The sequence below is a fragment of the Electrophorus electricus genome, chromosome 4 (genome assembly GCF_041902795.1).
Source record: "Electrophorus electricus isolate QZ-2024a chromosome 4, ASM4190279v1, whole genome shotgun sequence".
Classification (NCBI taxonomy): domain Eukaryota; kingdom Metazoa; phylum Chordata; class Actinopteri; order Gymnotiformes; family Gymnotidae; genus Electrophorus; species Electrophorus electricus.
The window spans coordinates 38,112,501-38,131,131 of record NC_137500.1 but is presented as its reverse complement, the minus strand read 5'-3'; the positions used below and the strand labels follow the sequence as shown (position 1 = coordinate 38,131,131).

The window sequence follows — 18,631 nt, the reverse complement described above, 5'->3', positions numbered from 1 at the left end:
CTCCTCACCTTTTTAGGTGCGCCATGAGATACCGCAGAGTTTCACAGTGAGCTGGAGGTAGCAGCTTCAGAGCCTCGTGCAGTGCTTCCAAACGTTCGTCGACGTCCGTCAGCTCTGTGGTGACAGACGAGCGAGTCAGACCACAAACAAAAACAAACAAACAAAAAACACCAAACAGAACCCCTGGCTGTGGCTAACGCTAGCAATAGCACAGAGAACTGGCCAGTAAAGGGAAGCTGTTTTTTAATCTAGCAGCTATGCTGAAAGGTCTCTGGGGATCCATTTTTTTCAAGGGAGCATTTTAGTCTGTCGAGGAAATGATGCAAGACTGAATGTGAACTGGTAGATTCATACTGGAGCAGTCAGGCATGACTACGGGACAGCAGAGGGACTGCTGACTCAGAGTTCAAACACACACACAAAGGTGTCCTGAAATATCACCGTTTTGCTCATGTGTATGTGTACAGTATGTACAGAATGTACATGTGCATGCATGTGTGTGAAACTACATGCATGTAAATGTGTGTGTGTGTGTGTGTGTGTGTGTGAGAGTGAGACTCACTGGCAGCCTCGATGAAGCGTGGGTAAGCGTCGTAAGTGATGACAGGAATGGGCAAATCCCTGAAGTAGAGTTTAAGGGCGCCCGTGATGATGTTAATGTCTTCATACACGTTCATGGATATGTCGGCCTTCTCCCCATCTGCAGAGAGAGCAGGACGACACTGACGCGATGGCACTGAACGCAGGCGAGAGAAAAATCGCCTTCCCCTCAAAACTGGTGGCGGGAGATAAGGAGGGGACGAGGTGGATGGAGAGAGAGGATGGAGGTGGTGTAGGAGCTGGGGGGAGGGAAGAAGAATATGTCCTTGCTGGCCTCCAGCAGAAGCCCTGTGGGCGGGGCCCGTGACCCACGTCTCGCTGCTGCTGCTGCAGCGTAACTCGGGGCAACGCTGTCAGCTGCGCAGACGGATCGCACTCTCTCAGGTCCTGCTACTCCATTTCCTCTCTGACTGGCTCTTTCTGTCACCTCCCGTTACACACCCACCGGTGTGCATCTCCCTAATCGTTTCTCTCCGTCCCCCTCCTTCACAGTACGCTCGCTATCTGTCTGTCTGTCTGTCTGTCTGACTGACTGTCTGACTGACTGTCTGACTGTCTGACTGACTGTCTGACTGTCTGACTGACTGTCTGACTGTCTGACTGACTGTCCTCTGTCTCTTTCCATTCCCAGCTCAGGGTCTCCCTGCACCCGAGGCAGACAGGACATTTAATAAGAGCCCGTTTGTCCCGTGCTTATGTGGGACATCCATCTCCAAGGCCGTTCTGTACAGGCCCGCTGTGTGTTCACCGCAGAGGCCAGACCGTCTCTGATGTGTCCCATATGTCCTGTGACGTTCCTGCGTCGTTTCCTCCCCCGTCCGGCCCAACAATCTCCCAGGCACGCCTGCTCCGACAACAGCGGCATGCTCTGTCCTGCCGTACTAGAGCACGACAGCACTGGCACGATCAGGCAAAGAGCCACCAAACGCAGGCGTGCCGGAAGGCCGTCACAGGGGTCATGCGGGGTCATGTACGCTGGCGTTCGTCTGGCATTACTGCATTTTAGTGAAAACTGAGGGCAGACAATAAAACCTGTCTGACCTCTGTCAAAGGACATACCTCTGTCGAAGGACAGCTTGACGTCTTCGATTAAGTCACTGAAGCCGGACACTCTATAGAGACCTTCTGACTTCAGCCCTGAAACACAGTGCAGAGTTTACTGGCAAACTGAAGAGTTTCCTTATGATTGGTTTGCACACCAATGAAAATAGTACAGTTTACTTAACACAGCATACCCCTAAATGAAGAGTTTAGGTCAAATGTAAAAATAAAAAACAAACAAACAAACCCCCCCAACCTTCTGTTTTACAAGTCATTAGTACAGTTGGCAGGCAGAACAGAGATAAAATGTTACAGTTTTAATTTAAGAGGAATAATTATAGATGCTTTGAATGTCAGTAGTCTGCCCTTTAGGTGCTTTAATAAAACCTTTTTCTTGTTAAATAAAAGCACGCCAACGTGTCCCGAGTGCCCGTAAACGCCGCTGCACTGGCTGGCTGGGGGTGCCTCACCTCGTGACTCGATCTCCCGGATGCACATGTCTACCACCATGGGCCGCTTGGCATTGTGGGCCTTGACCAGCGTGGTCAGGTCACAGCTGTACACCTTCTTCACGTGCTTCAGGTCTGGCTTGCAGTCGTTCGGCACCATCCTGGAACACTGCTTATGGACGTTCAGCCCGCAGTCTGCAAAAGGAAACAGCAGCGATGCGTGAGCAGGACCGGGAAACATACCGGCTCAGCTGTCTTCTGGGAAATTTCGCCTGCTCCGGTGGGAATGTTTACGCATGTTTAATCCATGCAAATCAGGCCTGCTCGCTGCCGTGCAAGTACACCGCCTGGTCTGTGGAGCGCAGCAGTTTGAGACCAATAACATTATCGATTACCCATATCCTCCGGCTGGAGGATAACAGTGGGTTAATTTTTCATTTGGTGTGCTGAGGTTTCATTCTCCTTAATCAATACCCATCCAAATCGTGCCGGTGCTTGCCGATCTGTGACCATCACTTTCTGGCTGGTTTTGGCACGCGATCGGTGTGACCTTGAGGAACATGTCATGACTACAAAGGACGTGGGATTAAAAATGCATGAGGTACCTCAGCGCTCGCTGGGCTATGAAGCCACAGGCGCAGTTCTGAGGTTCGGGGGGAGGCGGGGGTGCGCTAGCGGTAGCAGCAAGAGACGCGGCAGATTGAACAGAGGATCAGCGGTGCCGAAAGAGCGTGATGAAATCTGGTGACAGAAGCGAGTTCAAACAGTCAAGTGGGTGTTTCTGGCACCGTGAATTTTCCACACCAGAAAAATCTTGCCATGCCTTGTGAACGTATGGGTCCACAGACACAAAGGACACCACTCAGCGGGGCTGAATTTCACATCATGTTTATGCAACACATCCTGCATGTATGTACGTACACAGAGTTGTAAAACGAAGGAAACGGAACACATTCAATGCAGGCTCTGTCCAAAGCACAGGGGTTAGCCTGGAGTTAAGCAAACGTAGGCAAATTTGCTCATTAATATATAATGTTGGGCTGCTTAAATGGGGCAGCTGCTCTTGAGCTCCATCACCAAGTGAAAAGAGAGAGAGAAAAAGACAGAGGCCAGAGGGGAGACAGACAACGTAGAGGAAAAAAGAAGCTGAGCGTGTGATCAGCAGTTTGTGTGGAGCTGGGGGCCGAGGCACACTCCAGCGCTGTGTGTGCATGCAGCTCTCAGGGAGAATTAAGAGTATTAAAGCTACACTGAAAACAATGTGTGGCCTGAAGGAAAAGGAGCGAGGGTGGGGGTGGAGACAGACAGACAGACAGACAGACAGACAGACAGAGCGAGAACAGCATGTTCTGTTCTCTATATCTGGGCTCTTACGCACACGCACAAACAGTGAAGCAGGCAGACATTCTCGGAGCTGCAGGGTACACTAGACCTCATTTCCAGCTTTAAATGTGCCAGATCTTCAAAGCTCCTCTCTGCTCTCTCTGTCTGGCTCACAGTTCCAATTTTATCCCCCCCCCACCCCAACACAGTCTCCTTATAGCCAGCCACCTAGCCAGTCAGACCCAGACCAAAATTAATCAATCGGTAGTTTTATAAATATCAGCATACATATCCATTTAGAATATTAACGCTTGTGGCAAAATTATCAAGAATGAAGATACATATTTATACTTCAATATTGTTACGAATGATATGCTAAAAATACAAAGCTCAGAGGACAGCAGCTGGCATGTGCTTCTCTGCTCGGGTTCTGTCACTTGGGCCTGTGTCAGAGACGCGTGGGCTGAACGCTCCCAGCAGTAGAACCGCAGACCGTGACCCGGTTACGCTGAGTGGCTTCGTTTACTGCCCAAACATGAAAATCATCATCACGATAAAACCCCCTCGCTGGCCGGCGTTCTCTGGCAGGCGAACGCGGGAGTGAACCGCTTCTCCATTAGCTCCTGTAATTAGAATTAAGGACGTTTTACACGTCTATTTCAAAACAAACCGCTGAACGCAGCGCACTGACACCGATTCTAAAGTCTCTTATTAAAAAGTGGCCCCTGGAGCCCCCAGCCTTCATTTAAATTCATTGAGGGAGAAATGTAATTATTTTATGAAAGAGAGCGAGGGATCCCGTAAGAGGAGAAGACAGGCGTAGTATTAGAGGACGCGAGCTGGGACACACTCGGTCCTCCAAGGTCCGCTGATCTCATCTCGAGGGCTCAGAGACGACCCTCCGCCCTGAGGGGAGAGAGGAGAGGAGTGCCGAGGAGGGGAGATTCCGCAGACACACTCACACACACCTAATCAGCACCCCCCCCCGCCGTGCGTGAGAGTCTGAGCGACACGCTCGTATCTGTACAGCAGGAGCATTCTAAAACCTTCACTGGTTTTGGGGGTTGTTTTTGGACCGTGTCTCTACTGGCTGTGGGATCACGGGCACCGTGTGACCCTCCCAGCGCCTCTGACCCCTCCCACACACTTACTGCAGATGCACTGCGATTCCTCCCTCTGAATGGGAGCAAAACGCCAAGTAACCCAGCTATGCTTACACAGGCTGAATTTCAATACCAGTGCGTTCAAGTGTGTGCATGTGTGTGTGCATGTGTGTGTGTGTGTGCCCAGTCTCTCGCCTCATTATAAAGAGACATGCCAGCTTTGTTTTGCTCTGCCCCATCATGGCATGCACACAGGGGGGAAGGGAATGAGAGGGGCAGTACTCTGATGAAGCAACACACACACACACACACACACACACACACACACGATGAGAGAAAGAAGGAGAAGGGTATTGTGGAATGCAAATTTCAACATCAAATGAGACTTCACTGCCCTAGTTTCAAGTAGCATCACTGACAGAAATAGTGGGAATGAGAGAGAGAGCGCGCGAGAGCAAGAGCGAGTGCGCACGCGAGAGCAAGTTAGAGAGCGAGGAAAACAAGTGCCATCTACAAAGAGATCTCAAAATAACGGCTTTAAAGGCTGCTTTCAAAAATAATTCATGAATTATTCATAACACCAGTGCCTGGAAACATGTGTGTGGCTCTGTTTGTCCTATAAATAAACCGTTAACACCACACAGCAGCAGCCTCATCACCATCTGCTGACCAGCACCAGAAAAAGCGAGCTATATGACATAACTTCAAACTACAGCAAAAAAAGCTACACACCTGCATGCCAAAGCAGAAAAAGAGCAAATCGATGCAGAGTGTGTGTGTGTCTGTGCGTGCATGTACATGACACACACACACACACACACACACACACACTGCAGTACACTATAGTAAAGGGTAGTCAACGATAGTAGTGAAGCAGTTGGTGGGGGGGTTGGGGTGTGTGAGACAGGACGCCCACCAAAGCTGACAAATCAGGAATCTCTCTCGGCCTGGGGCGTCCCAAACAGAGGACGCAGTCCACAGTTCAACCCGCTGAAACTCTTTACAAAATATTTATGGTAGTAAATATATAGATTAACAAAACATATCTTTGATGCGTTTATGACTTCTGCAGTAGGCAGCAGCCACAACCCAATACAGAGCGAGTCCCTGGGTAACCGAGTAGAAATATATTTCAAATGTACCTGTCCCACACGGAGCTGGAGTGCAGTCCTCAGTCAGACCCTTACCCACTGGGCTAAAATTACACTGGCATTTACAACGTTGCCCCACCAGCCAAAAAAGACCACGATACACCTACAATACTAGAAAACGTAATAACACGTGGTGGTGTGACACACGCAGACAGGGCTGGCCTCCGGCAGAAGGCACGGATGTTCTCGGGGATGTCCTTTAGTTATGGCTCCAGTACGAACTGAAGTGTTGGTGTCGCCGTTTTAAATGTCACCAGTGACAGGATTCTGGGATATCACAAGCAGCTGGTGCGAGTGGTTTTCATTGCCGGCAATAACCTAAAGTAGTGGCAGGTGTAGTTAGGATGCGTGGAGAGCTTTGGGAGGCGGAGAAGCAGGAAGAAGGAACGGCACCGTCAAACGGCCTTTAAATGGTCCTAAAGTGGTCTTCAGTGCGCGCGAGTGCGCGAGTGTGAGTGTGCAAGTGTGGGCGTGTGTTCACCTGCACATTTGACTCCCTGAGCGATGAGTCCCCACATGAAGTTGGCGCAGTATTCACACCAGTGTGGCCCTCTGAACGTGTGAATCTGCAAGCCAAGACAGAGAGCAAAACACATGGGTCAAAGCGCACCACCAGAGCCCACACTCTTGCCTGAGGGCCCTCCGCCGGCCCTCGGCTCTCTGGGGCACCGCTGTCCCCGGAAGAGGCTAGAGGTTTATCTATAAGTGGGATACAAGATGTGTGACAGCTATGGTAAATATTACGCCATTCAGAGAGTTCACCGGAGAATCAAGTGAGGGAGAAAGAAAGTGAGAAAAAGGGAGTGATATATATGAGAGAGAAAGAGAGAGAGCACGAGAGAGACAGAGACAGAGACAGACAGAGAGCGAGAGACAGAGCGAGAGCCAGAGAGAGAGAGATAGAGCGCACACAGCAGAAGGAGGAAAGAACAAAGAAAAAGGGGAGCAGAATCACACGGAGGGGGCAGGTCGTGGGTGAGCAAGCGGCTGGACCTTTCCGGAATGCCCCTCTCAGGCAGAGAGTGGAGCAATCCCACCCCACTTCTCCCCCCTGCGCCAGGTAACAGCTCGGCCAATCAGGAACCATCAGCGCTCCTCTCTGGGGATCTGAGGCAGGGGGGGTGACCAGCCTTAGCCGTTACCGTGGAAATTAACAATATTAAGAGCAGCCTCAGTGAACACCGAGTAAGGGCCCCGCACCCAACCAGTGACTCCTCACACACACAGGAAGGAGATGAAAGCCACAAAACACATCAAACACACACAGACAGAAACAAAAAGGCAAATTTACACATGACAAACTAAACTGATGAGGGGCCTGGAGCTATACGTGTCAGGAAAACGTTATTTAGTGTAAAACCATTTTGGTCTTTCATCAGATGAAGAGCAAACTGGTTCTTGTATGGTAACGTTTCACTCCGTAACAATTTAGGACTTGGTCGTTTCAGCTTTAACAGCTTTTGAAGTTTGTCATGAGCAGCATCGTCCCCAAAACACTGTGTGTGTGTGTGTGTGTGAGAGAGTGTGAGTGCGTGAGAGAGAGAGCGCGAGCGAGAGAAGCTTCACACAGTAAGCAGCACACCTGCCTCTGTACTTCAGTTACTCGCCCAGAACACACACACACACACACACACACACACACACACACACACACACACACACACACACACACACACACACACACACACACACGCACGGTGTGAGACAAAAACAAGTGAGAGTGTGAATTAGTGAATAGGAGAACAAGCATGAGAAGGAGCGCAAGAAACCAAAACCAAAAACAGCAGAAAAGAAAAGTCAAGAAAGCAGGAAGACAGAGATGGAGGCGGTGAGGAGCGGATGCAGAAACACGCAGACAGCACTGTGCTAGTACTGTGCTGCAATCCCTAACCTCTGCATCTGTCACCCTAGAGCACAGCTCTCTCGTGCAAGCACACACACACACACACACACACACACACACACACACACACACACACACACACACACACACACACACACACACACACACACACACACACACACACACACACACACACACACACACATCTGTGTGCACAAACACCCACCCACACACAAAAAGAGACACCTTTTGACGTTTGGTCAATATCTACGAAACATGAGAGCTCTTTTTGAACCTAGCTTGGTTAGCCCCCCCAAAAAAAGCTTCTCTGATCAACTTTCCTGACCTCAGATGAACACAGACCTAGACTTATATTTTACACTCTTCATGTTTCGTAGAAACGGGTCCAACAGTGCTCAAAACGCCAAGGCCCTCGGATGTCTGTGTGCACGTGAACGTCCTCGGCGCCACTGGCCAGGGCAGCACGGGAAGGTCTTACCTTGAAGTTGTGGACCTTCTCGTACTTGGGCGCGCGGTCCTTCTCCTTCAGCGTGGCCCTCCGCACCAGTGAGGTGAGCTGCGAATAGGCAAACAGTTTTAGCGGCTGCCAGAGGGCGGCAGGCGGCTTCTGGGGAGTCATCCTCACGCCCAGGGCCGCCGCCAACAGCTCTTGCTCCTTGTCTTCCTGCTTGGCCTTGTGCACCAGGGACTTGTCCCTCCTGCGCAGGGCGTAGGACCCCTGTGACGGCATGCCGTCCAGTGGGCTCGCTGGTTCTGTGCGGCTGCTGGGGGGGTTCTCGGGAAGCCCCGCTACTGGATGCCTTTCGGGCAACGGGAGACAGAAGGAAAAGAAAAACAACAACAACAACAACAACAAAAAAAAACAAAACACAGCGACGCTCCCCAGAACGCTCAGAGGGTTCCCGTCACGGCGCGAGCATCCTTCATTGCTCAGCTGACGGGCCACGGATAGGCTGGGGACCGGAAGCCCTTGGAAGCCAAATGCGACCAAAACAAACCACTTCCCTGCGTGCTCCCGGCTCCAACTCCAGGTACGACAAAACGGGGAAAAAAATAGTGATTCCTTAAACCCGGGAACAGTGAAGTCCTGAGCTGGATAGATGCAAAAAAAAACAAAACAAAAAAAAAACAGAGCAGGTTCAGGATCTGAGTGTGTGTGTGTGTGTGAGAGTGAGAGTGAGTGTGTGAGAGTGAGTGTGTGAGAGTGTGTGTGTGAGAGTGAGTGTAGTCCCTTAGTCAGCCTCCCTAGGCATCTATATGCAGATGAGATGAGTGGTTGAGCTAATCCTCTGCTCTCTGCAAGCCACAGATATCCTCTCTGGAACACTGCCTCAGAGAGAGAGAGGGAGGGAGAGAGAGAGGGAGGAGAATAGCAGGTGGGGGAGGGAACTAGCGACAGTCGCATGGAATTGCACAGCTCAGATCAGCCAATCGCAGCAGGGCTGGTGGGGCATTATCGGCGCGATCGCTCTGCAACATCGTTCCCCCCCGGAGCCGCGTGTGGGAGGAGTGTAGGTAGCGGAGGAGCCTGAGAACAAGCGTGGGCCTTTAATGGCCAATGAGTGAGTCATCCATCACCTCAGAGCTCAGTGCCAACACAAACAGCAGCACAGGGCCGGTCGCTCACCACCAAACCCCGCCCAGCCTCACCGGAGCTCCTGAAGCCCACGTACCATTACTCCCTCACCGCATCAACAGCACAATTACAAAGAAACACAAAAAGGAACAGCTGGTAACTATCTGGATAAACTGATCCATTTTAGGACTATTCTCTACCCTCCCCCACAAAAAGCCAACAAACCAACAGCTAAAAGGCAGTCGAGATTTAATCTTGAACCAATTTCCACCCGTAGTATCGGAGCAGGGGGAACCCCTCACACAGTCGACAGAGACGGTGCTGCTTCATGTGCAGCGTAATTAAATCTGCTTCACCACAAAGCGGAGGTCAGCCCGCGACACCCGGCCCCTCCCCGACAAACCCCACTAAAGGGTTACGCTAATGACAGGAAGCCGGACTGTGCGCTCCGACACGCACCGCCCTCGAGCTACCTTTGATGGGCCGGACTGACAATTTTTCAGAACATGAAAAACCAACCCATTCTGAAAATTTGCAAGTATTCCTGTAGTTATTATAGTGCTATTTTTTTTTTTATTGTAAGTTTTTGCTATGATGGCAAACCATCAAACACTTGGCCAAGTAAACTGCCATGTTGAGATCGATACAGTGTCTCAGGACACTTTAATTTATAGATTTTATCAAGAAGCTGTGAACAGCCTAATGACACCGAGGAACAGGAGACCAGCTAATGCGTCTGCCGTCATCGCAGCCATAAATCACAGCACATCTCCCTACAACCAATCCATTACAAAACTGCAATTTAGGAGGAACGCAATCTTCAAACTATAAGATCGCCAAATTGAATTACATATAAACAGTGCTGTGAAGACTTATTTCCAAGTCTGAACAGTTATTATACTTCTGTTTTAATAAATATAAGTAGATTCAGCATACTTTCACAATTCTTTTCAAGGAACAAGAGGCGTGTGATGTTAGACATTTACAATCGTGGTATTGGGAAAATCACAAGTAGGTATTTACACCAAATCTGTACTCCCTAGTTTTAACCTTGAAACTCCATACACATCACCACTAAACCCTGCCTAAACTCAAACCAGATGGCCAGGTTCGTGTATGCTGTAAACCTATTTAACCTCGAACCCCTTCTGCGGAACACAGCCCATGTACAGTATCACCAAATTCAGATACCGCAGTGAAGCCAGCGATGGCCGTGACCCCTGAACCCTGTCTGTGGGATAGGCTCTGTTGGTCGACCTGAGGCGGGTAGACAAGCTCTTCATCTCGCCTCGATTCTGTGGAGTCCAAAGAGAGAGACATTACACCCTCAGACTCCCTTCCAACCCTCTACTCCCAGGTCACTTTCATTGTGGTATTTCCTCTCATCTTAGTATGATTATGGATTCTTTCAAACTTGACCTCCTCTTAAGTCTGAAGAAGCCTGTCATGTCTGTACAACACACACACACACACACACACACACACACACCAGTGCATTTCCCTCTAATCAATACCATAAGAGCTCACTAAAGCCAGCCTCCGCCAGTTAAGGGCCCCGATGGTGTCCAGGATGAGAGAGCGTTCCGCCTGCTGCGTGGCAGATCAATGAGGTGGGCGCAGGACCAAGACCGGCCGGGGTCCGGATGAAAGGGTGAGAGAACGAGCGTCCGGCAGGTCGGCCATGCTGCGCGCCTGGAGGCACGCTCGTCCGGCGCTGGACGCTGCACCCCCTGCGGCACCCGCCGCTCCTCCCCCGCACCCTGGGCCGTCTGGGTTTAATGGCAGTTCCAGTGTCTGGTTCTCAGGAAGGGGCCGCGTTTAGCCGCTCCACTAATGGACCGGGATTGATCCGGCCGATCCTCAAACGCACCCGGGTGCGGGATGGCTCCTGTAAAAGCCGAGGGAGACGGAGTGCTGTTAACGCCAATTTCAGTCACACTTGAAAGCGAGAGCGAGCGCAGGTCCGTTTGGCCGTGTAATTGCTCGCTTGGTCACTAGTGTTCTGCACCTGATGGTTTAAGAGCTGCTGGTGGTTTAAGTGGCCGTACGCGGCAGCAGATGGGGATCCGATACTTGCATTTGGTTATCGAGGGCTTTGTTGCCTGATCTTCAGATTCTGGCATCATTTCATGTTTAATTCTCCATTATAAAGCCTGTTACAATAACGGATGACAGACTGTCCTCACATACAATCAGCTTCAAAAACATCCACATGACATTCTGCTCATACCACCCAAACAAAGGCTCAAATAATGATTCTCTGATATACAGAAGGTTTTGCTGCAAAGATTAACCAATAGCACCTCTGGCAAAATGGTGATCAATTAACTGTGAAACACTCAATAATCATCATCACTTTGTTACTTTGACAAAGTAACAATGTAAGAGAGAGAAGCTTCACATACTGTGATCAGGCCAGAGTGGCGTTATGTAAAATGAGGAATTCACTGATGAACTAAGAGCCATGTGACCCGACTGGCTTGCTCTCCTCTGCTGCTAACTCTCACACACACCCACACACACCCACACACACACTAGTGCATTTCTCTCAGACACTTTCAGAGCTAGGAACAAAGGGTGGATGCCATTTTCTCTAGAAATACATACTGAAGCCATTTATATCACGACTCCATCCAGACGTGTGTACATTAGCTGTGTTCCCTCTTAGGCAGATCATGTGGGTTGGGAGTTATGTAACGGTACAGGACGCGTCATCGTGATGCGTGGCGGCGGCACAGGAGTCGGACCCTTATGCTAACTATGTCCCATCAGTCAGGCTGTGGATATTTCTTCATCTTCATTATCCTCATTATTGTTGTCGTCGTCAGACACCCTGCAACTAAAGGACTGTGATCGGCTACCATGGGTCGGAACCAGCGCAGAGGCCTGGCCAGTCGGAGAGGGTCTGTTACTACAGCAGCTCTTTATATGCCACACAAAGGCCAAAGGGCTCCACTTACATCAGACACACACAGAGAGAGAGAGAGAGAGAGAGAGAGAGAGAGAGAGAGAGAGAGAAAAAGACGAATGAGAAAAAAAACAACCTGATGCCTTTAAAAAATATATATATATATATATATATATATATATATATATATATATATATATATATATATATATATATATATATATATTTTTTTTTTTTTTTTAAACAATCTGACTCCAGCTTTATTAAGTCATACGCAAGTCAAACCTGTAAATCTGTAAATTGAAGAGTCTGAAGACTTTATGGAATTACAGATCTCAGTGTAAATAGTATACTTTGTAACCCATTCTTACTGTTTGTTTATTTTAGCTCAACTCCCTCCTTTTACACATGGCTTTGGACAGCCATGTGTGTAATATATCTTGTAGAAAAATTTATCTCCGATTCTGCTTACTCTGGAAGGAGGCTAGAACAACAATTTAAAACTGTCTTTTCCAAATAAACAGATTATCGGGTGCTCTCTGCCGCCTGGACAATAATCAATGAGGTGTGTCTCATATACCTTGTGCAAACGGGCACGCACACGCACAGGTCACAGTGAGGAACATACACAATCCAGATGATACATGAGCCAACACACAAATAACTCACGTTTTCAAACAGTGAAAATCAACAATAATAAAAAAAACGGGCCGTAAGGTCACCTCCATATGTTTGTTAAATGATAGTAACTCTTGTAAAAAGAAACCTTTGTCAAATTAATGAATTATGAACTGGGATTATTTCCAGAAATTTAAAAGCACAGAGAGGTGTACTAAGCGTCTTGGTAATTCCTTTAAAATGTTCAGTACTGTGCGATGCAGTGAAGTAGAAGCCGTGCTGCATTCACCCAGTGCAGGTACTGAGAACACAGTGTCCCTGCTCCTGGACCAGAAGTCACAGCAGTCGCTGCGCGAGCTCTCCCCTCCTCTCGCACGCTCAGGCTGCGCTGCTTAGACATCGCGTTACGCAACGCAGACGCATTCTTCTTCTCCCTGCTGCGACACAGGCGGTAGAACAAGGTCGCATATATAACAGCAAACTTTGTCAAAGCAGAGTCATGCAAGGGGAGCAAACTTTCAAGGAGAAGCAAGAGTAAAACAGGGAGGGAGAGAGAGAGAGACAGAGAGAGAGAGAGAGAGAGAGAGAGAGAGAGAGCGAGCGAGCGAGCGCACTGCAGTAGCACAGCAATAATGTGGCTTCTGAAACCCTGATCATCCTCCAGTACAGTAAGCAACTCTTCTGAGCGTGGCTCACAGATCAAGTGCTGATGTGATCGATAAAACAGCTTGAGAAGAATCCTGAACGGTCGCGGGCTAGAGGGGGAGGTCAGCACAGGAATAATCGCGCCGGCGGGACGGACCACACTTCCACTCACTTTTAACTGGCAGCCACTCAAGGACACGGCCCTCGACGAGAGATGCGTTCGGGCACAGTATTTAGGCCACGAGTAGGCTGGTTTCATAACTGCCCCAGAGCCAATTAAATGGTACTTGAGAGGAAAGATGATAAGGTGAGTTAGCACTGCCAGATCCCAACAGACCACACACGTAGGACTGAAATCAGAGCGATACTCTTATTTTGTTTTTGCTGCAGCCATGTGCAATACCAGAACGCCTTTCTTGTTTATGTTGCATCAACCAATAAGAGACCGATTACCTCCAGAGCTCATGACGTGACGTCGAGGTAGCGGCTCATGGGCCGAGGTTGATCCGAGCGTCACAACGTTAGGGTGGCTGCATTTATTTATTGGTTTCTCTTCTTTCTGCAATGAGCCTGAATATGTAACGGGCGTTGGAAAGCGGTCACGTGCCTTCTTAGGATGGACCGAGTAAGAACAGCGAGTTTGAGCGCGAAAGTCCACGCCCGTTCAACGCTCCAAAATGTCTTAAAAGTTCAGCGATGACTCACCACTTATAGATCCATAAGATTTTAAAGAGAGAGAGAGAGGGAGATCGATCAAGAACATCAACATCATGTTTTCGTGCGTGCTGCATTTTGCGCAGGTGGAACAGCATCTGCTGTAAGAGAGGTCTGTTCCCATAGGAACAGCACTCGCGCGCGTTTCCGGTGAGTAGGATGCCGTGATGATCTTGTTTGCTGAAATTGGCTCAGAAGGCAACACTTCCACACGCTTAAAAAATAAGTAATTTAAAAAATAAATAAATAAATAAACCAGCACTTCTAGTTGCTTGTTATTTAGCCTGTTTTCTCTCGCTTTGCCTCATACCCACACAGATTTTACACGCAACCACTCAGTCCTACATCCTACGTCAGGTGCGTCATAGGGCTTCATTGTGCCGGATGTTTAATAACTGTGTCACGCAGCACTGGGCCTTCAGTGAATTCATCTAAAACAACTAAACATTAATACTGTGGCAATGTCCCTCACGCAATACTGCAGAACACTAAACAGTGTACTACAGACTTCAGGGAACATTTCTTGGGTAGTGGATCTGTTTTGCTTACGAAAGCTTTTCAGTGCATTACTTATAAATTCCCATGAGAAGCATGAAATGTGCAGCTCTCTGACACATTAGCCCAGAACCACTAGCCAGTCTAGCCAATCTAAACTGCACCCCTGAGATTTTGGTAGCAAGCACCTTCTACAATCAACATCTTCAGAAACTCCATTCCACTATTCTTAAATTCTTCCCTGTATGCTCTGGGGGGATGGAATCATTAAGGGAGAGACGCAAGCAAGACTTTGCAGTAAATGCGGAACTCAACAGGGGGTTTCCATGAGCTGAAAGAGGCCTTGCTTGGTCCCCATAAGACAGGACTGGCGTGATTGAGTCTAATTGGCTCAAAAGTGTGTATGGACGACCAGCAGTCAGCAGTGGGCAGAACGTCAGATGTTACTTTGGAAGTGACTGTGTGCAGTTCCGCAGATGCCATTTGTTGGTTATTAAAACTGAGATTTTTTTTTTTTTTGGCCAAAAATTCAAGGAGAACAAAGATATATATTTTTGTTGTCAAAAATACTGCTAAAAGGCATATTTTATATTTATTAATTATACCAACTAAGGGATATATATCTTATATAACTTAAATAAAAAGGGCTCAGAATTGTGAGATTCCATAAAACACTTCAGGTAAAAAGCACCCAGTTCGACATATTATTCATGAACATTTAAAAAGAACCCAAACTAGTCCAAGCCTGAGCTAGAGAGGTCAACCCAGGCAGCAGGAGGTCAAGCAGACCCTTGTGGACATCTGCATCAAAAGCAGCACGGAGATCCTGACGAAGCAACGCAGACAGGCTCCCCCGAATCCCTGCGAACTCTCAGACTGAGAAGAGGTTGTTTCAAATGCTATGATATAAAAAATTCAAGACCGAAAAAAATCAAAACAGAGCACAAAGAATCCTGGTGATGCCTCAAAGCCTTTAACTGAATAGATACCATCTTGCATTTAACAGGAGACTCACACTTCCTCCATAACATTAATAAACGTTTTAATACACCCCTCTGCACTGCTGTTGACGTGAGGAAATCTCACACACACGCACACCAGCCACCCCCTCCCCCGTCTACCTGAACTCTACATATATCAGCTTTCCATTTCTTTAGTCAGTCAATAAGCCTGAAGCTTTTCCTACTATTAGCTGGAAGGAACAGGAGCAAAACATGCTGTTCTCATCATATTGGATCAGCCTAAAAATACACCTTCCCATGTGGATAGTTTCACACACCATCCAATAAATGAAATTTATTTTTGCTATGAAGCTGTGCTAAACAAATGAAACTGCATTCAATAGCTACATTCTGTCAATAAATGGTGAAAGATTAGTATATTTGCTATGAACACAAACTGAATAAGCACATTGTTATTGTTAACATTCAAAAAACCAGTCGACACACATTTCTGGCTCTGGGCCGGACTATCGTTCGTCAGGAATCCATAGGGAATGTACTCGTCATTGGCATAAGACGGATCTGCACCATCGTTACACAACCATGAGTTACTGTGGGATGTTGTCTCCTTCAGAACCTGTTCACACATTGTGGAATGCCAGTTTCACTAGCGTGGCACAGATTTTCCTTTTACCATCCCACATTACTGTCAGCCAATCAAATGAGCAAATCAAAACATTACTATAAGCCAATCAAAAGAGTTCAAGTGATGCAACAACTGAGGAAATGGACTTGTGACGGCCTTCCAAGGCATTAGCGCTCACAAGCAACACAAACGTGGCAGACATACAGGCTGCTAAACTATTCAGGTTCCAAGAAATAGCGAGCAGAAGTATGTTGTCATTTGTCTTAACACACATTAGGAATATCAGTCAGTGTTAAATTAAAGCAGGCATCCGGTTTAGCTTGTTAGAACGTTAGAACAGGAAGCAGCCTCATGTCTGAGTGCTCAACACAGACTCTTCAGTTCTCTTGCTTTGCCCCTTTTTTTGCTCTGGTAACTAAGGGAGATCAGCAACATACGATACAGCAACATCTTAAATGAGAAGTGTATGAAAACCCGCGAACCCTTGATGTGGTGGCCGGCTGGCATCGTTCTGACCAAAATGATTCATGTGAACATTCATTCAGGACATCAGGGGAAAACAAACAAACAAACAAATTACTAAATGGCTTTTTGCTGACTTTTAGAATATCAGTATTAGCATCACAAAGCAATAGCTATTAATAAATGATTTTTCACATTGTGCAGCACTGTTTTACTGACTTGAAATAAATACACACTTGTGTTCATGATTTTGTTTCTCAAGTGTAGTCTGACATACGCAATTGGATAATACAAGTATCTGAACTGTGTATTGTCTACTAATGTGCAATTAGGAAAATAATTAGGAAAGCAATTATCAAACTGCAATAATTTTCTCGTTCTTAGACCTCAAAATCCCGCCAAGGATCATTGTATCTGAGCTCTCAAAAGAATAAAGGAATCCATCATCATTAAGGAACTTCTCATGCAGATATCTTAAATTAACCCCTGGAGCAGAGCTCTGAACTCGCCGATCCACATTTTTTGCTCTAAAGCAGCTCCCAGTAAACCTGCAGCAGGTATTCAGTGTTCCTAATGTTTTAAAGGTGTGTCGGGAGCAGGAATGTGGGCTATTTGGTGGGAGCCAAGGACTGGGTTGAGAAACACTTCCTTAAAGGAGAGAAATAGCATGATACATACATCAAATATGAAAACATACATTTCAATTACTGATTTTTAGATAAGACCGTCATACAAAACAGACTGGTTTCTGTATGTGACCAATGTATGTATGTGACATGTTTCAAAATAAAGATATGAGCTGGGACATTACAGAGACTCACAGAAGAACTTCGTCTTGAGCAAGCTACAGTGAGAGTCAAAGACCCCCTAGTTTTTCAAACTTCCAAAGAAAAAAAAAAAAGGCTTTCACCCAGAACCCATTACACTGGATTCACTCGACCTTATTTCACTGGAAAACCTTCTCTCCTTTTCCTGTTTACAGACCAAAACACCCTGGAGCTAAACTAAAGAGCATCACACTGGGAATACAGTGTGACTGCAATGCATCTGCTTTGATGACCTCTGAGTGACAAACACACACACACAGACACACAAACATACGACACACGACTAAAGACACTCGTCTCTACCGACTAGCTAGTCTTCCGTACATTAGCAAGGAAAGCTGGAATTTTGAAATAAGCTCCACTTGTATGGGCAACAGTAATCGGCAATCAAATGCAGCAAAGGTCATCACTGACACAGAGGCGCTTATCTGAGACACAAACAACCCACAAGGCACGTTCAAAATCTCAGGCTTTTACTGAGGAACTCATGTTAATCTGTTTTTTCCCCCCAGTGAGCAAGACGTTGCTGCATCTCTCATCCAAAGGCTCTCCTGGAGTTCTTTTAGCGCAGGAAAGTCAGTTAATCCTTGAACTCCTCACTAATGAGGAGGGAAGCCAAATCTGCAAACACATCCCACCTCCCTGTTAGAGGAGAAACATCACTGCAACAAACCTGCACTATTTTGTGAAAACACCCAAAAGTATCACAGCACAAAGCTCATCATAAGATGGCAGGAGACTACTCGTAACAGATCCTAAGGTTATGAAGCCTTTATAAACCTTGTTTTAAAACGAGCTTAAACTCTGCTCCTATCGCAGCCTCTTAGCTAGCAGATGTCAGGACAAAGTGCTACGTTGTAATTCTGAGTGCTGTTTTCATATGGCCCAATAACTGCATTATGATCACTGGGACCACATAGCCGACGGTACCTGCACAAGGCTGGCTTCTGTCCGACTTCCAATCACAGAAGATTACTGATATTACTGGATGGGGGGGGGGGGGGGGGGGGAGAAACACATCCCATTGTTGGTCTGGCTACACCTCAATATTAGAGGCAAACCTAAAGAGACGCGTAGCAATTTGCACAGCAGCAGAGGGCACCGCTCCGTCAATACAACCTATAAATCAAACTTTTATTAGCCTCCTCTAGCAACACACACGTCAAATGTAGAGACGTCTCTATTGGGGGCATCTCCATATCAGTCATATTTTTAAAAAACAAAAACTTATACATAATGTAATATACATAATATATGAAAGTGTGTGG

At 47.4% G+C, this 18,631-nt stretch overlaps 1 protein-coding gene across 12 annotated transcripts in view; it reads right to left on the bottom strand.

Moving 5' to 3' along the window:
• chn1 (chimerin 1) overlaps positions 1-18,631 on the bottom strand; it is a 36,869-nt gene that overhangs the window by 1,531 nt on the left and 16,707 nt on the right. For 8 of the 12 annotated variants that reach the window (XM_081713664.1, XM_081713667.1, XM_081713663.1 and 5 more), the window contains 6 exons: positions 8,010-8,087; positions 6,149-6,233; positions 2,112-2,285; positions 1,660-1,737; positions 563-700; positions 9-114 (listed from right to left, as the gene is read on the bottom strand). In XM_081713664.1, the coding sequence (XP_081569790.1) occupies positions 9-114; positions 563-700; positions 1,660-1,737; positions 2,112-2,285; positions 6,149-6,233; positions 8,010-8,087 (659 nt within the window). Of the gene's footprint in view, positions 1-8; positions 115-562; positions 701-1,659; positions 1,738-2,111; positions 2,286-6,148; positions 6,234-8,009; positions 12,121-13,450; positions 13,936-18,631 lie in introns of those variants that run through there. The other 4 variants (XM_035519863.2, XM_081713662.1, XM_027029000.3 and 1 more) reach the window with 4 other exon arrangements.